General features: G+C 38.5%; 2 protein-coding genes and 1 long non-coding RNA gene across 10 annotated transcripts in view; 2 read left to right on the top strand and 1 right to left on the bottom strand.

The window, feature by feature from the left end:
• LOC122834663 (protein 4.1-like) overlaps positions 1 to 3,284 on the top strand; it is a 115,684-nt gene extending 112,400 nt beyond the window's left edge. For all 6 annotated transcript variants that reach the window (XM_044123314.1, XM_044123313.1, XM_044123316.1 and 3 more), the window contains one exon: positions 203 to 3,284. In XM_044123314.1, coding sequence (XP_043979249.1) covers positions 203 to 208 — 6 coding nt within the window. In that variant the 3' untranslated portion in view covers positions 209 to 3,284. The remainder of the gene's footprint in view (positions 1 to 202) is intronic.
• Positions 3,285 to 5,231: 1,947 nt separating this feature from the next.
• Positions 5,232 to 20,972, bottom strand: part of cntn4 (contactin 4) — a 264,248-nt gene continuing 248,507 nt past the window's right edge. For all 3 annotated transcript variants that reach the window (XM_044122286.1, XM_044122287.1, XM_044122288.1), the window contains exons 16-23: positions 19,596 to 19,745; positions 18,961 to 19,031; positions 16,418 to 16,652; positions 12,875 to 12,990; positions 11,743 to 11,929; positions 11,093 to 11,205; positions 10,840 to 11,008; positions 5,232 to 10,031 (exon numbers count right to left, since the gene is read on the bottom strand). In XM_044122286.1, coding sequence (XP_043978221.1) covers positions 9,940 to 10,031; positions 10,840 to 11,008; positions 11,093 to 11,205; positions 11,743 to 11,929; positions 12,875 to 12,990; positions 16,418 to 16,652; positions 18,961 to 19,031; positions 19,596 to 19,745 — 1,133 coding nt within the window. In that variant the 3' untranslated portion in view covers positions 5,232 to 9,939. The remainder of the gene's footprint in view (positions 10,032 to 10,839; positions 11,009 to 11,092; positions 11,206 to 11,742; positions 11,930 to 12,874; positions 12,991 to 16,417; positions 16,653 to 18,960; positions 19,032 to 19,595; positions 19,746 to 20,972) is intronic.
• LOC122834138 lies at positions 11,182 to 20,784 on the top strand. The gene is made up of 3 exons (XR_006371137.1): positions 11,182 to 11,267; positions 19,123 to 19,219; positions 20,684 to 20,784. It is a non-coding gene; the product is annotated as an uncharacterized LOC122834138 (long non-coding RNA).

The following is a 20,972-nucleotide window of genomic DNA, read 5'->3' as shown; positions in this document are numbered from 1 at the left end:
TCAAAAACAACCAATCAGAGTCAGGAGGAGGGTCTTCGAGTTGTCAATCACTCTTGTGCTCAACCCCTCCCTCTTGCTCTCAGCTATGCTACAGCAACACAACACAACATAAGGCCAGTTAGAGTGAATCGTAGAAAACATCAAACACTGTCCAGAACCTTCTACAAAGTTTTTCAGGTTCTTAATTTTTGTCTCTCTGCAGTCCTGATCCCAGGACATGATGGCCTCTGAGATGGGGGGCGAGGGGGCAGGAGAGGACCCTTCAGCAGAGAGTCTCCTGCCCCACCAAGCAGCATGCCACCACCCTTCTGCCCCTGCCCCTCCCTCTGTGACACACAGAAACCTGAACAAACTGCCTTCCATGAAGCAGCAGATCTCCCCTCCTGTCCCTTTAGACTAAACCAACTGTGACCAGGCCTGGACACCCCCCACTGACCCCCAAACCCCTCCAGGACCATTCAAGCCCCCCAGCTCCTTCAAGAACGAGAAACCATCTTCAGTTTGGAAGATTCAGTGTTGAATCGGACACCCCCACCACCTCAGAAATGGAACTGCTTCCTGTTTGAACGTCTGCTGTCACTTCCTCCTCGTCGCTTCGGTTCGATAAACTGCTGTCTTATTAGCTTTTTACATTTTTACCTATAGAGGATCTAATTTATGTTCAGTGTTTGCCTGTTTATGAATTATATCAGATGATTATAATCTGCATGATTCAAATAATAATAGCAGGAGGAATGAGAACACATATTAAAGCTCTGCAGAGACGCGGCCTGTAGAAATGCTGACGGTTGGTTGGGCTCTGGTTCTGGTCCAGCCTCCAGGAACCAAACATCCTCATCCCAACATGACTGTTTAGCTTGAGGTGACGGCAACAAAGGCAGCGCTGCTCACCGTCTTAGGATTTGTAGAGGAATTTCTAATATAAATATTGAGTGTTCTAAGTTTTACAAATTTGATGGTATATTTTTACTTTTTACTTACTTGACTTTGGTTTAACCTGAACTTCTTGTGTTTTTTTTTTTTTTTTTTTTTTTTTTTTTTTAATATTGCAGTGATCTTTTTTGTTCTCTTTGACTTGTCTCGATGCTGATACACTGGAGGTTAGCACGTCTTAAAGAGACGTCACTAGGCATGGGCCAGTAATGGCCATTGAACCACAAAACGTTTTAAAACGTTACAGTTTGAAGAAAACAAAAACAGTGAATTCTTCCTCCGTTTTTATTTAACAGAGTTAAATACTTTTCATTTCAGCCTCCTGGCACACACTTGCAGAAATGACCAGTTTGGAAACTAATGCAGAACAATTCATCACTTTTATAAATCTAATTTTGTTTTCAAAAAATAACTTAGTTGAGAAACACTTTACTACTCACTACTTTAAATTTTTCCCACGATGCCGTCATATTCAAAGTCATCAGGCCATGAAAGTCCCATGCTTGTCTCACTAAGAAAGCTGTCTTTAGTTCTTGAGTTTTTGCAGTTTCTATAGCTCCAGCACTAACTGTAAGCATATTTTGTTGAACTGCAGCTCAAAGAAACCTCTTCCTGTAGGTGATGCACAATTTGGAGGTGTGTGGGCTACTAATTGCCAGCTGAGATCCCTTAATGTTTGTTCATATGTATTTAAATTCTCAGATTTCATGGCTCAAAAAGAGCATTAATTAAAAGTCTCGCGTCTGTCCAGTATAAAGTATGTTTTGGTTATGTGAAATGCAACCCAAAAAAAGCCTTTTCCTCCAGGTTACCTGCAATTTGGAGGTGTGTGTGCTACTTCTCTCCATCTATGTCTAAATTTTGTCCACATTTATTTAAATTCTCAGATTTTTTTGATACAAAACTAGCATTAATTGAAAGTCTTGTGTCTGTCCAGTACACAGTATGTTCTGGTTATATCCTACGATAAATATGTTACTCTTTAGCGGATTCCCTACCATGTTTATTCTGCTAAGCTTGTGCAATGATGAATAGCGGACGCATTCCCAAGTCCTGGTAGGAGAATATTAATCAGAGGTGTGTTAAATAACAGTAGCAACTGTGATGTTTAAAATAATTTCTAGTTTTGGATCATATTATTTCAACACTCCCTGAAAAGTTGAAAAGTGCCAGATTAACTCTGCTCTCTTTGCTTTCTGTTGGATTAATTCTCCAGTTATGATGTGACTTTGGACTTTTGCTTGAAAGGAGCTGTAAACATGAACGCGCCCTGTTCTCCCCAAAGATACAACGCCGTGCAAAAGTATCCAACCACCCAGAATTCACATTTGATCACATTTGAACACACCTGCACAGTTCAGAGTGCTGTGGTCGTGATGCGGCCAAAAGGGTCAAACCAGACAGGAAAAGGTGAACGCATATAAAGATGCCCTGTCACACATATCCATATGTTTTGAGTGACCTTTAATACTATACTATGCATCACAAATCAGACATGAAAGCCCCCTCGGAGGCGCCCCTACCCCTGTTAACCCTCTAAGTCTGTGCCGCTGTCAGCTGAGGCGGTGTGGCTCACGGCTTCTGAGGTTCCGCAATAAGCCGCCATCTTTCCCATCCTCTGTCCTCTGAAGGGAGAAAACTGTGAACCCTCACATGAACCGAAGCGTAACCAAAACCTAGTAACGAGACACAGCTGTGGAGCGAGGAGCTTCCCCAGCACGTGTGATCGTGTCATCGTCCCCCCGAAACTGTTGACCTGCTGTAGACGTGTCTGTGGAAACGAGGTTCTAAACCTGCTGACCTGTATATTCTATTTTACTGTTTTATTTTCTATCGGTCACATGACACTGGACTGTTGTGAGAGCACTTTGCTTCTGCGAACCGCTGGAGAAACCGCTGCCGAGTTCAGTGAAGGCATTGAGAAGTCAAACTGACGATTCTTTGTGTAAATGGAATGGATCAGAAAGTGATAATCTAATGGACAAAGATGCAATAGAGATAAGAACACAAAATGGGTGCCTTAAGTTTTGGAGTTGATTTTATGGGAGCACTCATCAGCTGAAAGCATCCGAGATGAAACAAAGCGAACCAGAAAGAACTACTGACTTTAGAAAGTGGACAAGAGGCGATTCAGAATTCAGCGTTTTGTTGAGACTGTGGCAGTACAGATCCTGGATCAGGAGGTTCACTCTCAGCGAAGGCCATCAAACCGCTGTACCGTTCAACCTCCACCTTCAGTTCTCCACTGCCGTTTGCTCTACATTCCCCTAGTGCTTGGTGGTGTGTATGTGCTGTGTTTGCATTCAGTTTCGACAGGAAACAAACCTGCATAAATAAATGTGTCACTATGATTCAAACTGTGTCTCGGCTTTTACAATGAGGGGAAACATATATGTGTTTTCATTAAACATGCAGCCTTCTCATGAAATCTATGACATTCAACATGAGCAAAAATGTTCAATGTTCAAAATGGGCAAAAATGACTGCAGAGCAGCAGACCAGACATTCATAATGTCTTGCTGCCATCTAGTGGCTTTTCTGGAGCTAAACAAGCATGGGATTAAAAGCAACTGCATTTTTTCTGAGTATCTATCTATCTATATATATATATCTATCTATATATATATATATATATATATCTATCTATATATATATATATATATATATATATATATATATATATATATATATATATATATCTATATATCTATATATATATATATATATATATATGTATATACATATTTACATATATATATATATATATATATATATATATATATATATATATATATATATATATATATATATATATGTAGACAAAATTGTATATATGTATACATATTTACATATATATATATATATATATATATATTTACATATATATATATATATATATATATATATATATATATATATATATATATATAGACTAAATTGTATATATGTATACATATTTACATATATATATATATATATATAATTTAGTCAATTCTGTACAAGAAATATCAAGATTTAGGTCACCCTTTCAAAGAAAATAATTGTATGTACCCATGTTTACTACATTCATTAGATGCAGCAACATTTGCTGCAACCACATAAGTAAGGGTTTTACAGGAAAATGCAAAAACTGTGGTACTTTGAAGATGAATACTTTCTGTTGTAGCAATTTTTTTTCTTCCTGTAAGAGGATTTCTGTGATAATTGGTCCAAAATAACTGATTGTATACTGACTATACAGTGAACATCTTAAATTTCTCCATATTTGATCAGGTTTACATATTTGTGTTGGTCTATCACATAAACTCCTAAAAGAGTACATTGTTTGTTTTTCCAATGTGACAGAATTTGAAAAACATGGCATGAATTCATTTCTGAGAAGAGATGAATAATAAATGACGCTGCATTACATTTCTTGCAGGATGCAGAGCTCATGGAAGCCTAACAGCAGACCAAAATGTCTGTACAGCTCAGGCTAATTGGTCTGAATGGTTTAAAAGGTAATTCAGAACTTCCTTTCCCCTTTGTGTTACACGTTTGAGAGGAAACAGACAAAATAATTGAAGCATCACTCCTTTCTCTGTTTCACTTCGAACAGCAAATGCGCTTAATAGAGGAAAGGGCACATAAAGGAAAGGACATGTAACTAGCGGAAGTGAAAAAAAAAAGTCAACGTGTCATTCTCATGACACTGTCTTTAATGAAGTGAGGAAAACCTGGTTTTATCACTTTGTTATAAATATGAATAACTTACTTCACACAAAAAAGGATTAAAGAATGAGTTCAGATGACTTTTATCTGGCTACACAAACAGTCTGTGTAGCTAGCTCGGTAAATAGCCCGCTATCTATTTATCTAGTTTAAACTTCTGAGATGAAGTTAAACAAGTCGGAGCCGATCCCATTTATCTTGATAAATAGACAGCTACCTATTTGTCTCAATAGCTATTTATGTAGTTAGCTAGATAAATAGGAGGACCATCGCTGACTTTCACTTTCACTATGATGAACATCTGGTGGGTTAAAGCTTGAATGTTCCAACAGGTCAGTGATTCCAGCTACCTTAGATAAAAATGTGAGGCATTGCTTTAAAGTCAAATGTCTGTTTTAAAAACCTCTCAAACCTGAAAACAGTAAACAAAATCATAAAAGCCAAAAAATAAAAACAACATTCATGCCCACGCATGATACTGTACATGGTTCTATTGACACTGAAGATCAGCTCCAAAACTAAACCATTGCAGTAGATTTTGTAGCGAGCTCTTCCTTTATGTTGGTATTAAGAGACTCACAGCTTGGTGTTGTTCTATAAATCAGTTATCTTTATTCACACGGTATAAACAACAAACAGCAACAGAGGGACGTCTCCTGCAGAGCGCATACGGACAGTCAAAGCAGTACATCTCTGAAGGGCCGACTTGGACAGAAGCATAGACACGGGGCTGTTAATGGTTCAGCATACAGAGACCTGCCGGATGCATGGACCTCACATGTTCCTAAAGCCATTCAGTCGCTTTGCGGGTGACAGTAGAGAGACGACGAGTACAGTCATGCTGAGCAACAGTTAACTACAGTATGAAACAAGAGTCGTTTACATAAAAACAGAGTAAATTATCTCTTTAGAAAGGTTTCTTTTTATATAAATGATCTGAAGTGTACAAAACTGTATTTTATACATTTCTTGATGCATGATCCCCAGCAGCCTACAGTACATTTCCCTTCAAAGTACTACAAACTACTTAACTGGATTACAAGCTACAATGAGACTGCAGCGTTCTCCGAGTAGCGTGGCAGTCCCACATGGCATCAGGAGACGATGGAGAAAGGAAAAAATCAGCAGCATTGTCCTTTATTCAGAACATCCACTTAAAAAACACACCTGGTCTCATAAATTGCCCATTTCTAACCTCTGTAATGTCGACAAAGGATGTCGCTTCCTTTTTCCTCCTCCCAACCCAAACCCATTGTGTGATGTTCCACCTGCGCTTGAACACTGCTGCCGCTGCAAAGTTCTATGCTTCTAGTGTTTTTGATATTCTCACGATAAGTTAAGGCTCTTTAAGGACCTGAGGATTCTGAACATATGATGAGGCACACAGAAGGCAAAGAAGAGCTCTAGACACAGGGCTAACTGAAAGAATGAGGGGCATGAGAGACAGCCATGAGGGTCCTGCAATCAGTGGAGCTCAGGGGCCCCAGGTGGAGGGCCCTGGAGAGAGAGGCCCTCCACTGCAAGCTTTTCCAACCTTTGTCATCAGGATGTGTCTAAACATTTGATCAGGTTTCTGGTGTTTGAGGATGGGCACTGAAAATGTGCTAATGCTCTAGCCTCCAATATCTGTCTCACCTGTTTTTAAAGGGTTGATTCAGAATTTTTAAAGAATTTCTACAAACCAATGAATAGTATATTTACTTGTCGTAGACAGAAATTGAATTGCAGTTTGTAGTAAAGAGAAGAAACTCTAGAGGGGATGGAAGAGTTTGAGTTTGTCTTAGCATCTCACACTAAAAATGATCAGATTTGTGGAATCCAACAATATTAAACATCTATAATTTGATTAGATACCACTCTAAGGTTTGTGATGTTTTCTTAGGAAAATGAAGTTGTTTGCATCGACCCTGATCATCAGTCCTTTGGAAAGATTTGTGGACGAGTACAAAACCTGAAGAAGGCACAGAGACGCATGTCCCATGTAGTTACCTGGGTGACAACCTGCCCCAAATAGTTATCACCACTCTTAGCAGATGTAGCTTACAAAGCTCTGACTCACTAGACATTTTTCAGCTGGGAATACAGAAACAAACTTAACAACTGTTAGTTGTAAGACTTGTCAATTAATATTCAATATCAGCTTTATATGCCATTGATGTCAACAAGTTTAGATCGAGTTGTTTTCAGTGGCTCCAGTCGACTAACATGTCAGTTAGACTAAAGGTGGGGATTCGGCGTTAACAGCAGTCATGGACGCTACACTACCATTCTGTGCCTCAGTAACGTGTGCGGTGGCTGCCTAATTAGTATCCCTTTGGATTGTGGGAAATGAAGGAATTTGTCAGGAGGAATGCAGGCAATCGGTAAGCTCAACTATAAAATCCCAACAGTCCTGCGTGGCTCACAGAACACACACTGCATGCCCTCCAGTACGGGAGCATGAAGTGTCAGACTTTCACCACTGAGGTTTTTTTTTTTCTTTCTGATAACATCTTCATAAAACTTCACTTCAAAATATCTGAACTACCTTTTTAAAATGGTTCCCAATAGTATTTCTTGTTGTTTTTTTTATTCTACCACTTAGCTTTTACTTGGACTTTTACTTGGTAGTCTTTAAGGTAAAGAGTCAAAAATCGTCCTAATCTTTCCTTCTATCCAAAACTCATTATTTGTGGTTCAGTGAATCATATAGTTATTCCATAACGCCATAACTTTATTGAGAGTCTTTTATGAGTTTTAGTAATGTATTAAAATATGCTGATTTAAATAAATAAATACATGAATAACTTATCTAGATTCATGTCTTATCCTGAAAAAAATTCCTTGACATAAATGATGGAACTTCAAAAGAACTCATATGCTGCACTGCAGCAAGGGACTTTACACAATTGCTACTCAAACATTGTAGCAATGCTGGAATAACATTTCATGTCTAGTTCTGCCCTGCCTGTTGGCCTTGATGAGGATTCGCCCACCTCTGCATGCTTAATGCTTGGACTGGCTCCAAATTATGGCAGCTCAACCTTCTTTTTGACTAATTCAGATAATAATTAAACCCTTAAAAGGAACATATAGTGCACTGAAGGTTCACACCACAGGTGTAAACATAAGAAAAGATGACAAGCAAGACTTAAACTTCTAAAATTGTTGTCTCTGTATATGAATACCAAATCTTCTGCAGCACAGTGAGGATAAACAAATGAAGATTTGGCATTAAAATAAAATAAAATAAAAACTTCAGATAGTCTCTCTTCACCCCTTAACAGCTTAGACCTCAGACTTTAAGACTAAGTTACTTATAGATCTTAGGGGAACTGCTCTGAGCGACAGGTTAAGCTCATAAGAGCGATTCTGAAAACGTTGGTATCTTGGATGTCACTTCTGACACCAAAAACTTAAAAAGGAATAGTTCTTTGAAGTGGGTTTTTGAAGTGGTGTTCTGCTAAGTGGCTATGGCCAACCAATACCTCACCCAGGCCTCTGCTTTGATGACACTAGGTGTTAGATGGGAAACGAATCTCTGTTTAATCAAAGAGAAAACTGTAAGCTTCAGATGTGGTGTTAACACGGTCTGAAGATATCTGATCGTACCTGATGACGGGTGGAAATGCAATCCAAAGGTTTTCAGGATGGTTTCTCTCAGACCATTTTAGGTGGTCTGGGACACATCAGTTTAGCAGTTTGAATGCAGACCTGGGACACTGAAGAACACCAACTAAACTGATGAGACTCTCCTCTGTCAGCTGAGTTCTTACAAGGAAATCTCACAGTTAAAAAATTCCTTAAACAGCAGCGTTAAAATCAGGCACTAATCTTTATTAGTTAAGGACAATGAAGAGAGCACTTTTTTCTTTCAATTAAAGGTTTTTGATCTCTCTTGTCACATCTATTAAGCAATAGATTTCAGTTTTATATCCCACACAATTCTAATTTAAAGCAGTTGTGATTTAAAGCTGAGTCAGTCAAAAATGATCACATCTCAACAGAACCCGACATAAAAACCCCTGATCAAAACTGCTACCATGAACAAGCTTCTGACATCTTTCTGACCATAATATTTGACTATCCTGTGTATCAGAAATGGTGCACGGTTTATTTGAAATGGTTGGTTACTCAACACTGAACCAGCTTTAAAATATAGTTATCCTCCATGTTCGGCTAAAAGATTTAGTCTCAATTAATTAATTTAATTTATTCCAATTTATGTTTACAATTACAATGATATAACTCTGTTATTACAGGGCACCAAACCAAACAAGAGACTGACAGCGGCCACTGTAGCAAAGACTAAAAATGTCAGAACCTGTAAAAACTCTATATTTACGTTTCAGCCAGGCTTCTTCTTCTGGGTAGAAGAAATGATTACAGTGAGTGTATAATTTCATATGTTAATGTTAGTGTCATTGAGTAAAGTAGTAACAGAGGAATAATTGTTTATGTTTTCACTCTGCAGCAGCTGATATAATGTATCCCCATCATTTTCAGCTAGCTTAAGCTTTTTTTGCAGCTTGCTGCTGATTATGAGGCGCTAAAGCGTTAGCGTTCTGATGCTACTCCCTTTACGCTGAAAAAGTGACACTTTGGCCCAAAATGTGAACTGGGCATGATGATTACATATAGTCTTTGAAAAAAGAAAGTACACCCCATCTAATTTCAAGAGCTTTGTGTATTTCGTATGTGTCTGGGGATTTGAGGGTTTACCATTTTTGTTTTTTAACATTTTCTATTTTGATATCAACTTGGTGGAAACTGCTATAGCATTAATGGTGTGCTTTCATCATGAAAAGACTATAATAAATACACTGGAATGCAGAAAATATCAAAGTTCTAAGTTGTGTTTTATCTTAAAAGACAGAAGGGGAACTGTTGAATCGTGTTCTTTACTTTCAGACTGTAAAACAGGACGATGCCATTTTTCATGCATTGAACTGTTCTCACCCCTGAAGCCAAGGCCATCTGCAAACCCATTAAGGAAACAAAAATCTATAAAAGCTCAACATGTCATACAAAAAGATGCATATAAGACTTTTTTTTCTTTACGTTTCTTTTATGAAAGCTGCTTTGGTAACAACATAGTCACGACATCGGTCAATCTCCTCCACCTGGCCTGTGTAGCTGACAGGGATTCCTTGTCTGTCCTCTCCATGGCGTGTTTGGACATTTTTACCGCCAGTGTCTTCCCTTTGCCGCTAAAATCTAAATGAATGGATCTAGTTACACCGGAGTGGGCTGCGTTTGTGTTCCTGCCCGATCGCTGTCTCCACGTTAGATGCAACGTCTGCTGTGAGCCATTTGTCATAAAGATGTTCGTGCTGTGAAAGACAGAGCTATTGTGCTGAGGGCCGACAGCGTGGAGACCTTGGAGGCCGAGCCCACCGCGTTGGGGCCTGGATGAGACGGAGAGCAGAAAGGATGTTAGTCGGTTCCATGCTGAGGAAAAATATCCCTTTCTAGCATTTCATCTACAGATAAGGATTCAAATTGCTTCAACATTTCCCGCATTTTGTCACAGTACAACCAAGGATGATAACACATTTTGCTAGACAATATATTGTCCTAGAAATTATTTCTATAAACAATAATATTGTTGTTTTCAGACCATTTCCAAGTAGGATATTCATAATGGCATAATAATGCAAGTTTTGCCCTCTCAAAGAAAAATAAACATACATTTTGTACAGACCAGGGGCACTGGAAGATTTGCCCTTATTTTAATCTATCATGCGTTTCATTCATTACTTGCTTATTGCAATGGGCTTATGTACAGTCATAAGCATCATTGTAATTTATTAAAATTTTATGCAACAGACCAACTTCTTTTATATTTTCCTTTTGCTTTACTGCACCACATATTAAACCATGATTTTCTTTTTTTACAATTGAAAAAGTGAAAAGTTTATACTTAGCCTCATTCACTCTAACACCCTTATTGTGTTGGTTTATTAAATAATCTTGTGAAAAAAATCCTAAATAGTGATTGTATATTGGCACAATCAGGAAATGTTCAAGATATACAAATACTTTTGTGAGGTGATTCATTTAACCTGAGCTCATTTTTCCACCAGCAGATATTTTTCCTACTCTGGCTTCACCTGGAGAAGACAAAGGTCAAACTGTTCAGGCAATAACACGACCAATGGGCCATGTGGGACTAGCTAGCTAGATAACACTAGCAGTAGCTAGCTCTGGACCGACCTGGTATCTTGGGGATGGTGATCTGCTTGCTGCTGCTTCCGTCCCCTCCCTCTCCAAACGGCTTTATCTGGATGATGTAGTCCTCGTCGGTGGGAAGAGCGAGCTCCACAGAGGTGGTGTTGGTTTCCATGACGCTGGGCCGGCTGTGTCGATTCTTCTTATAGAGCACCTGCAGATGAGAGTAAGTGGGGAGTTGGGCGCGCCATGGCAGCAGGAAGAACTTGCTGATGAAGTGAGAGAGCGACGTGCTCACTTTGTAACCGGTCACTTCGGACTCGTTCTCCAGGGCTTTGACGTGCTCCCAGTTCAGGATGATCTTGGAGTTTGATGTGTTCCACATGACTTTAACCGGAGGCTGGCTGGGAGCTACCAGGGAAGAGGCCACATTATTCTCCTCAAACAAAGGCATGACATTTAAACTGCGCATGGTGAGTCAGACATTTACATCCATCTATCTGTAGCATGATCCTTTTGGGCTTTTTTTAAAAAAAATTCAACTTCTTCTAAATACCCAGTTGGTGTTAGCACTTTAGGGTTAGTGCTTTTGTTAGTGCTCTAGGGCTAGAGCAGCTAACATTTTAGCTAGCTGTGCCCACCACTGTTTGCTATGTTTAAGAACAACAGAAGTACATTAACTGTATAATGAAAGTACAACTTGCTAGGAAATCATTATCACCAAATATTATAGAAAAATAGATCTATGGACTTTTTCCAGACATTTTTTGCATTCAGATGTCAAGAATGTTAGAAAAGCACCTCAAAAAACATGGAAATCTGAGTCTGGAAAAGTACGTCATGTTTAAAATACAAAATTAGTTGGAAATCTAAAACCTTTAGCCAAAGAACATGACATTCATGCTGATGGTTAGTGGATGCAGAGCTCAGTCTAAGTGTGGTACTTGCGTGGTTTTTTGGTGGTCACGTTGACGGTGGTGCTGGGAGGGCCCGTTCCGGCCGTGTTGTAGGCCCTCACTGAGATGTGATACACGGTGCTGCCTCTTAAGCCGCCGATAACACTGGATGTCTGATTCCCAGAGGTTCTCTGCACGCTGGCCGTCTCCTCCCTTTCGCTTCTACTCCAGTACCTGAGCTGAAAGGCAAACAGGGCAGAGCAGGGGGCAGACGGTGAGCGCACCCTAAAAGCTTTCTGCTGCCACAGCATCAGCGGAGAGCGAACTGAAAACAGGGACATGTGAACTCAATCATATGGAAGATGTGAACCAGTCTGAAAACAGCAGCCTGTCACAGCACAGGATGTGGTTTGGATGCACAACTGGCCTTTGCATAAACACACGCACAAAAAAAAAAAAAAACAATGTTTAAAAATGTAAGACTCAGTCATTTTAGATAATGTACTTGTTTGATAAGAGAGAAGTTTACACTTTTTAAAATTTCCACCACTTTATGACATTCTTTTATATTCCCTTATATCAAAACATGTGCTTACATATGTCAATTTTCTGACATCATATCACATTTAGAAAACATTATTTTATACTATGAAAGAGTGCAACAAAGGAAAACAATAGAAAAAAGGGCGATCAAAGGATTCATGGTCAAGCCTAAAAATGCTACAAATACAAACTGTTTGTTTCTCAAGAATAATTTTTTTAAATTGTTTTTTTATTTTTTTATTTATGCAAACAAATGAATTATTTTTTTTCAGGGCCTTGATTCTAATAATGAGAATAAGTAAAAAGATATGAACAAAGTGAGCCTGAAGCTGCTGTCTAAAACTGCTTTGTTGTGTGGATTAGAAGCTAACGCTGTGTCCCTGGGAGTGTTGCATCACTACTCTAATCAGGTCCCGTTGCACTACTTAGGTAAGCAACAAGAGAAACACACTTAAACCCACAGGCTGGGGACCGGGATCCACCATTATGCATGCAGCAAGCTATTATCTCACATGCCCAAGGTGCAGGAGCCTGAAACACTCATCAATAATAGAGGAGAACAAGATTCAGCAGTGCTGGTCGCTGTATGCACGCTCACACACACACACTCACACACTCACGTCCAACAGGCCGGGCCTCACCTCATATCCCAGCACTCGCCTCTTGCTGGTGTTCCAGGGCAGAGCCTTCCACGACACTTCCATCTCAGACGCAGAGAGGCTCTTGGCGCGGATCCTGGTGGGAGCTCGGCCAGGCTCTAGAGTAATCACATAAATAAATAAATAAATAAATAAATAAATAAATATATATATATATATATATATATATATATATATATATGATATCATATATATGTATATATATCATATGTATATATATCATATATATATATATATATATATATATATATATATATATATATATATATATATATATATATAAAAATATATATATATACACACAAATATATATACAAAAATATATATATATATATATATATATATATAAAGATATATATATATATATATATATATATATATAGACGGTTAGCTCTTCAAAGCTAACCGTCCAGGAGTGACAGATAGCTTTGAAGAGGGAACATCCGAAGAGTTTCAAAGCTGCTTCCTTCCTCTATTGGGAACATTAAAACAAGATGGAAGCAGAGTCAAGTAGTCAACATGTTGAAAGAGAAAGAGCTGTAGTGTGTGCAGTTTTTGGAGCCTTTCTTTGCGCATCCTCCGAATCTACAAATTATGGATCTGATCAACCAGTCTCTCAATACAATTGATCAAATTTTCTCGACAAGAAGACCTCTTGTCCTGCGGGGAAACACCCGGCGGGATTCACTCTGGATTTATTCATGATAACAGGATTTCTGCTGTTTGGAGCTTGCAGATTCCTGGCTTATCGACAAATTTGTGACGGACTTGGCCGAACTAGCGAACACTCAGACTGTTGGTGTGGACAAAGACGCAAGTTGGATGTGAGTCTTGCTGAGACTCGCAGCCAAGCTGAGGACTCTAAAACTTACTAATGGAATGGAATTGTTCTTAGAGAAGTTACTAGTTTCAGTCAGTAGAACGACCAAACTAATTCCATCTCAGACGCAGAGATGGAACTGACATGTATCGGAGAGACTTTAGGGAAGATTGAAATTTATAATCTACCTGACCTAAGACATTCTGTATATGAATTGACTTTCCCCAGGTTGCCTTGGAAGGACTGCATATTTCTAATCTCCTTGAGTATGTAAACATAACACTCCTTCCCGCCTCACCCTCTCCTGTTTTCCATGGAGCTGTGGAGCTGAGCGCTACCAGGCTCACAGTGGAGTACTCACTATTTAGATGCAGAGACCAGAAGCCCAGAGGAAACTTTTGGGTCAACACTGTTCCAATATTTTTTAGACTCCTGTTCTCCCAACCCAGAAATGGAATTAGACCAGAGGATACTTAGTAACCCTGAACAGGATCACCTAGTTTGCATACTTTAGATCAACATTAGATTCTTTTTCTTCTTTTGCTCTTTCCTTTGGTCTGTTATTTTCTTTGCATTTCCTTTTAAATCCTGTAAAGCACTTCATCTAATCACCACGCCTGGCTGCAGCCAACCAGGACTGGAGCTCCACGCCGCTCCAGCCAATCGTCGTTCAAGGACACCTTTAAAAGTTCAAGCTACCCTGGGGTCTTCCTGCTGGTCAGCCGTGCTTCGACCCCATCCATGAGGGACATCCTCCAGGATCCCCTGTGCTCTCCCTCTCCAGGTTCGGCTCCACCACCAGTTTCGGTCCCGGGGGAAGACTATCCCGAGCTCACCGATCAGACCTCCTGCTCATGGCGATCCTCGGCTCACGGTCTTCTGCCGGGTCCGAGCGCCAAAGAACTTGTACCATTAAATCTTTTTAACTGCTATTTTCTTCTCTGTGTGAGTCTCTCCAGATTGAAATGTACTATATAAATAAAATTACCTTTACCTTTAGTGTGTGTAGTGTGACTTTGTATTCAGTTTCCCTGAGTCACATTTAGCTCCAACTACAACTGGAGCACAATCAGGGTTACACTCTCCTCCTGCTCTCAGCATCTAGAAACTAAGATCTTTACAAAGTAGCTTCAGGTCAGCAGGATTATAATAGCTTTTTTTTTATTTTTTATTATAGTTTAGTTTTATTTTGTTCTGACATATTTATCTAATTCAGTTAGCTTTAAATAGTTGTTTTCTAGAATTTATTAGTTAAATACTGTTTAGTTCTCATTTAGTTTTTATTAATTATAGTAGTAACTTTATTTTTATTTTTTTTAATAAGTTGGTTAATTTTTAGGGACAGAATTCAAATGTAGGTTAAATGTTGAACACCTGGATTCACACTGATACACTCATACATAAATATTAAAGATGGATAAGAATTGTACACTCAATAGGAAGACTGATCTTTTCTATAAGTTGATGAATATTGCTCATAATAGAATTCTTTTCTACATCAGAGAACATGCTTCTCTTTATCAATGTAAAAACGACTCTGCCTCACCGTTCATTCAAAGTCTATTATCTTTGAACAACGAACCTATAAGATGTTTTAATGCTGAACACTTTATGGATCAGTAGGTCAAAATATTAACAGTATGTCAGCATTAAAGGACATTTTTTATCATCCCTCTGATTTTCCACTGAGGATGTTTACTTTGTTCCTTCACATCACTGTGAAGGAACAAAGTAATAGAACTGAATAGAAAAGCAAGACACTAACTGAGGCACTGAAAAAAGAGAACAATCTGAAATGAAATATTGTGGTTTTTATGTAAGAGTGAATGAGAATTTATTAAGTGATGATGTGTTGAGCGTTGTGACGTAAAGCAATTAAATTTAGATGCTCACTGTGAATCAGAGGTTCACAGTGAGCATCAGGAATAAAAAAAGAAAAAAAAAATCCCATTTATTCATTATAAATGTTCCAAATCACCAGGAGTCATGAATTAAACAGAGATTAATTCAGTAAATGATTTGACTAGCCAAACATTTTGAAGCTCACTGGACCACAGCTTGGCGTCCGATCAGACGAGACAATCTAAGTGTGTATGGAAAGCAGTTCAAAGTGTTTTTGCTGTTCATATAACAGGACAACATTCAATCTAATGTCAGGGTTAATAACATCACATCTATCTTTGAACTTCTGTTAGTCAGGGTTCTAGCAGGTTTCAGTAAGTTTTAAGACCTTTCAAAGACTTTTTAAGACCATTATGAATGCAATTTCAGACCAACACAAAGGATTCACATTAACATTTTAACAAAGAAACCTTATTATTGTTATCAGTTCAGTTATGAAAGAAGACCCAAGTTTGTTAAACAAAAGAGATTAAATTGTCTCAATACTAAAACAACAAACAGTTCTGCAGGCCTACATGCAAACTCATCCTACTTATGTCTGAGCTAATCCCATTTTCCAGTCCTTCTGGAGGGTACTTCTCCAGAATGATCAAAAATAAAATATTAAGACTCCACAAAATGAAACTTAAGACCTTGGATGAAAATCTGGGTGTTCGTAAAACTATTTAAAGCCATATATTATGTTATTTGTTGTTTTGTTTTTTTTAAATAAAAATGTTAGCCTTTTTGAGATCCAGCCTGATTAAACCATGATTAGTGTTTGCTCCATTTGGCCTGAGTAAAAGGAGTCTCCCTGTACACACCTTCCTCAGCAGAGTAGATGGTGGTAACCGGTCCAAACGGACCCTCCCCCTCGTTGTTGTAAACGCCAACCTTTACATGGAAAGGCGAGAAAGGCTGGATGCTCTCGTTTTTAAAGACGTATCGGGATGCCTCTGGGGACGGCACGGCGGCCTGCATCCAGCCCGTGGCCCCATGAGGCCGGAACGCCACCACGTAGCCGAACCCCGGCCCATTCTGCAGCTCCTCTGGAACAGGCTGCAAGCAAACACACAACAACCCATCTGAACATCAGCTCTAAACACTGCTAATAAGCTTTCACTTTGTTCACTCTGCATGATTTGTAAATAAATACAGGTTGGGAGTAGAGGCGGTCATTTACAGGCAGCGTCTGGCTTCAGATGTAACCTGCTGAACATGCCTGAGCTTTTACTGCACACATCCATTACACAGCACAGAGCACTCAGCATCACAATGTAAACTCAGACCCACTCTGATAACAAGACCTGGACATTCAGAGCTGCAGACTTTGTTCTGCTAAGCAAAGCAACCCTCTAAACCCTGCTAAAGGGTGCAGACTTTAAAAATAAATGTGATTTTTGGAAAGGTTATGTGAAAACACACACACTGGCCTCTTTATGATGTGTAAATTCATGCTCTAAAAGTATTTTAGAACCTTTGGTCATATTTTTATCTTTTAGTAAAATTTTGTGTAAAAGTATTTCAATTTAATTTAGATGTTTTATCTTTGTGCTACCCTGAATTTACCAAGCATATATGATTTGTAAATAAAGTCACTTTTAATGTGAGATAATAAAGATGAAGTGGCCCACAGGGCTCTGTGTTAGGACTTTAACTATAATGACCTGGAAGCTTGTTTTCAGAGGAGTTCTGGTAAAACATTATGAAGGAAGATGTCAAACCCTCCTGGCCAACCAGTTAATAAGAGCAAACATTATATTTTTGGTCCTGTTTTCATTTTCTAATCACTAAACGATAAAGAGATTTGTAAATCAAAGTGTTGTCATTTGTAAAACACTGTTAATTTGGATGTAAATTCAACTAGATTAGAGTTAATGATGCTTTTAATCTTCCTGTTTGATTAATGTGCTCCTGCCTCATTTTTCAAGTCGGAGACTATTTAGTTACAAACTCACATTTACTAAACTGCACCAAGCTCTTCCTGGGTCTGTTCAGCAGAACATTCTGTTTTACATTTTTTCACCTTGATGTAAATCTGGATGCTTTGACTTACCTGTTACTTTGCTGCTCGTTCACCTGAAATTGTTTATTTTCTATTCTATTCTATTTTGCTCTATATTAGGACGTTGTATTGACTACTAATCATTACTGTCATTTATATTGAACACTTTTTTTTACATTATACATATTGTAGTTTACAAAGAGGACCTCCAGGGTTTTTGAATAGGTACAAAGAAGCATATATAAGAAAAAAACAAACTCCTGATTTATAAATAATGCAGAGGTAGAAATTAAATAATGTTGCCCAAAATTATTTTAGTTATTCATGTAGTCTTAAATTATAAGAAATCTATAGAGACTTCCATTCATTTTAGTAACACCATTTATGCCTATCGCTACATGTTAGCATAACCCAACCATAACCTGAACTTAATTCACACCAAACCTCTAACTCTAACCTAAAAATTGGGGTGTGATGTATTGTGACTTGGCTTTGGTCCCCATCAGGCCTACTGCCCTTCAGAAGGATAGTAGATGTAGATAACTTGGACCTTTGTTGGGTCCAAAGTGAATGGAGGATTTTGTACTCCATTCACTTTAGTAACTGCATTTATGCCTAAACCAGACATTGTCCCTCACCATTACTGTTATGTTCCTAACCCTAACCTTAACCAAAACCTCATTCACACCATACCTCTAAACATGAACCTTAACCCTAAACAAGGTAGTCCACTGAATCAAGGACTGGAATTTGGTCTACCAAAGGCCCATTGGTATTCAGAGGGTTAGAAAATATGCCCAATATGGTCCTAATTAGAATAACTAAGAAAGCACACACATACCCACAAGCTTGTATTTGTGGTCATATTAGGACATTGTATTTATTTCCATTCTTTTTAGACCCCAAAATTTAAGTCTAGCAACTTTCCATCCCTCCTTCCGGATCAAAAAGAAAAACGCCTAAAGAATTTCCCTGGTTGACGATGAGCAGCTTTGTTAAGCAAATGTTTTACTATAATGGAGCTTTTGTGTTTGGAAACATCAGCACTGATTCTTTGTGCTGAATAAACAGACGCAATTTGAATGCCAGCTGATAAAACACAAAGGAAAATCATCTAGAAACAAAAAGTTGTGACTTTGAACAAACTATGACTTTAATTATCTCATTGAAACCTCAAAAGCATTTTTCTCTCCCCCTCGGGGGTGACAGCTGCAGTTATTGCCTCTGTGTTCTTAAAAATGAAACGCCATACATTAGGCCGTTCACTGGTTATTAATGAAACAGGGGCCGGCACCCAAAGAGAGTAATGGCGTCTGGCGGCCTCCTCCATGGGTGAGAGGGTTCCTGAGAGAGCTTGCTTACCTCCCATGTGATGACTAATTCGGAGCGACTGCCTCCTCCTCCGCTCACATTAGCCGGTGTGACCTTCGGAGCTGTGGGGGGAAAACAGATCGGCTCAGCCACCTTGGAATTCTGAAGGAAAAACTTTGACATTTTCTCTGGTTTTTCTTTTTCTCTAAACAGTAAACAACTGCAACGTCCTGCAGCAGAGGAGTCCAGCAACAATAAAAGATGCAGGAAAAGTAGCAAAACATTGGAAAATAGTTAGTTGCTTTTAAAGGTGGGTTACGTTCTGCCTGCATCAACAGTTTCATCTATGATAAGGAGTTTTATATTAGGTTATATTCATACAAGTTCAATAAAGTTCTGAAAACGTAATGTTCCCATTTGTATTTACGGTTTTATTTCAAGGTCAGTCCACATATAGATTTTCAACAATCTTCAAATGTATCACTTTTTTTTTGTGGAAATCTAAGAAAATACGGAATTATGAAAGTCATTTGCTTCCTTCAAAGCTTTCTGCCATCTGTTTTTTTGCAACTGTTTTTGATCATTTCTCAAACCTAGACATAACTTTTAGTCCAATTTATCAAACCACACGTTCTCACGTTTTACTGGACCTACACCGAAACAGACTTTTCTGAAGCAGAACATACTTGTGCTCTTCGTCCTCGCTTGTTTGGAGGGCTTGCTGGGCTCGCCAGTCCCGACTCTGTTGCTTGCCAGAACTCTGAACTCATACTCCACCCAAGGGCTCAGCTCTGTTACAGCAGCGGTCAGCTGGTGGCCCCCAACCACCTCAGGAACTGGCAGAAAACACAGAGCGCCTCCAGTTAAAACGAGCTAAAAGAAAATTGCCACATTCTGAAGATTTTTCATTTCAACATTTAAATCTTTTTTTTATGCAATACTGAAAATTCACAGAAAGATGTAAGTAATCAAATAACTAATTTTTTAACAATAAAATGCCTAAATGCAACAGCAGCAATTCTTGTTCATTTGTACCAAAGGATGCATTTGCAGCTAACAACATGTGCAAATCTCATCCCTTTCTGCTTCACTTAACATCAATACGATGTAGGGCTGATTTGCTAATCAGCTAATCCAATATTTGGATTAGCTGATTAATAATTGGACGGCAAAAGATGATTAATTGGAGATTTTCTTGTACAGAATCTGACTGAGGTGAAGTTAAAACTTTGCTACTTGAGTAGTTTTGGGAAGAACAGATTTACAGACTAAGGGTTTTTTTAATCTTAATTGCAAAATGTATCTACTTTTTGCACAGTTTTGGCTTAATTACTGCTTTGAGTATGCTGTTCTTTCAGCAAATGGCATGTTCAATTTTAAATTAGTTGACTATTATTTCAATAATTAATTCATCACAATTAATCTGATTAGTCGTTTCAGCCCTGCTATATGCCTGCGTGTGCAGTTATGTGTATGTTAAGATTTGGTACCTTTGCAAAGTATCAACACCACTTGAACATTTCAGCCACAAAGTTAGATGCTTTTTTGGTGGATTTTATGGAACAAACCACCAGGTGTTAATGCACAATTGGGAAGTGGAAGGAACAAAGAAATCCTGCAGATACATGAAAAATTATACAGAAATGTAATCCTGAAATCTAGCATGATTTCGTAAGATCTGTGTGAAATGTGTGCAATTACCACAAGACACAGAATATTTTGTGCAAATGGAGATGAGTGCATTAAAGGTAACAATATCTTTCTCTACCTACAGTGTTCAACGTGTTCTTTAATGAGGGACTGGAGATCCAAGAGTCCAGGAAGAGTATCTCAGATACTCAGAGAGTCCATCACGTGCAAAAAAAAAAATCTATCAATAAAGGAGGGTATAAGGTGTAGGATAAAAGCATATTATACCAATAATGCATGAATAGTAAGAGTCCCATTAAAAAGAATGTGCTATATAACTACACTATCATATTACAGCCTTGGCAACGTGCTTTTTCATCAGGAAGAGATCCATGTTTCAGGGCTCCCAGGAGTCCGATAATACAGCGGTCAAT

Source organism: Gambusia affinis, linkage group LG07 (genome assembly GCF_019740435.1).
Source record: "Gambusia affinis linkage group LG07, SWU_Gaff_1.0, whole genome shotgun sequence".
NCBI lineage: Eukaryota > Metazoa > Chordata > Actinopteri > Cyprinodontiformes > Poeciliidae > Gambusia > Gambusia affinis.
The sequence above is the reverse complement of the archived record's forward strand: the minus strand, read 5'-3'. Positions and strand labels throughout refer to the sequence as shown.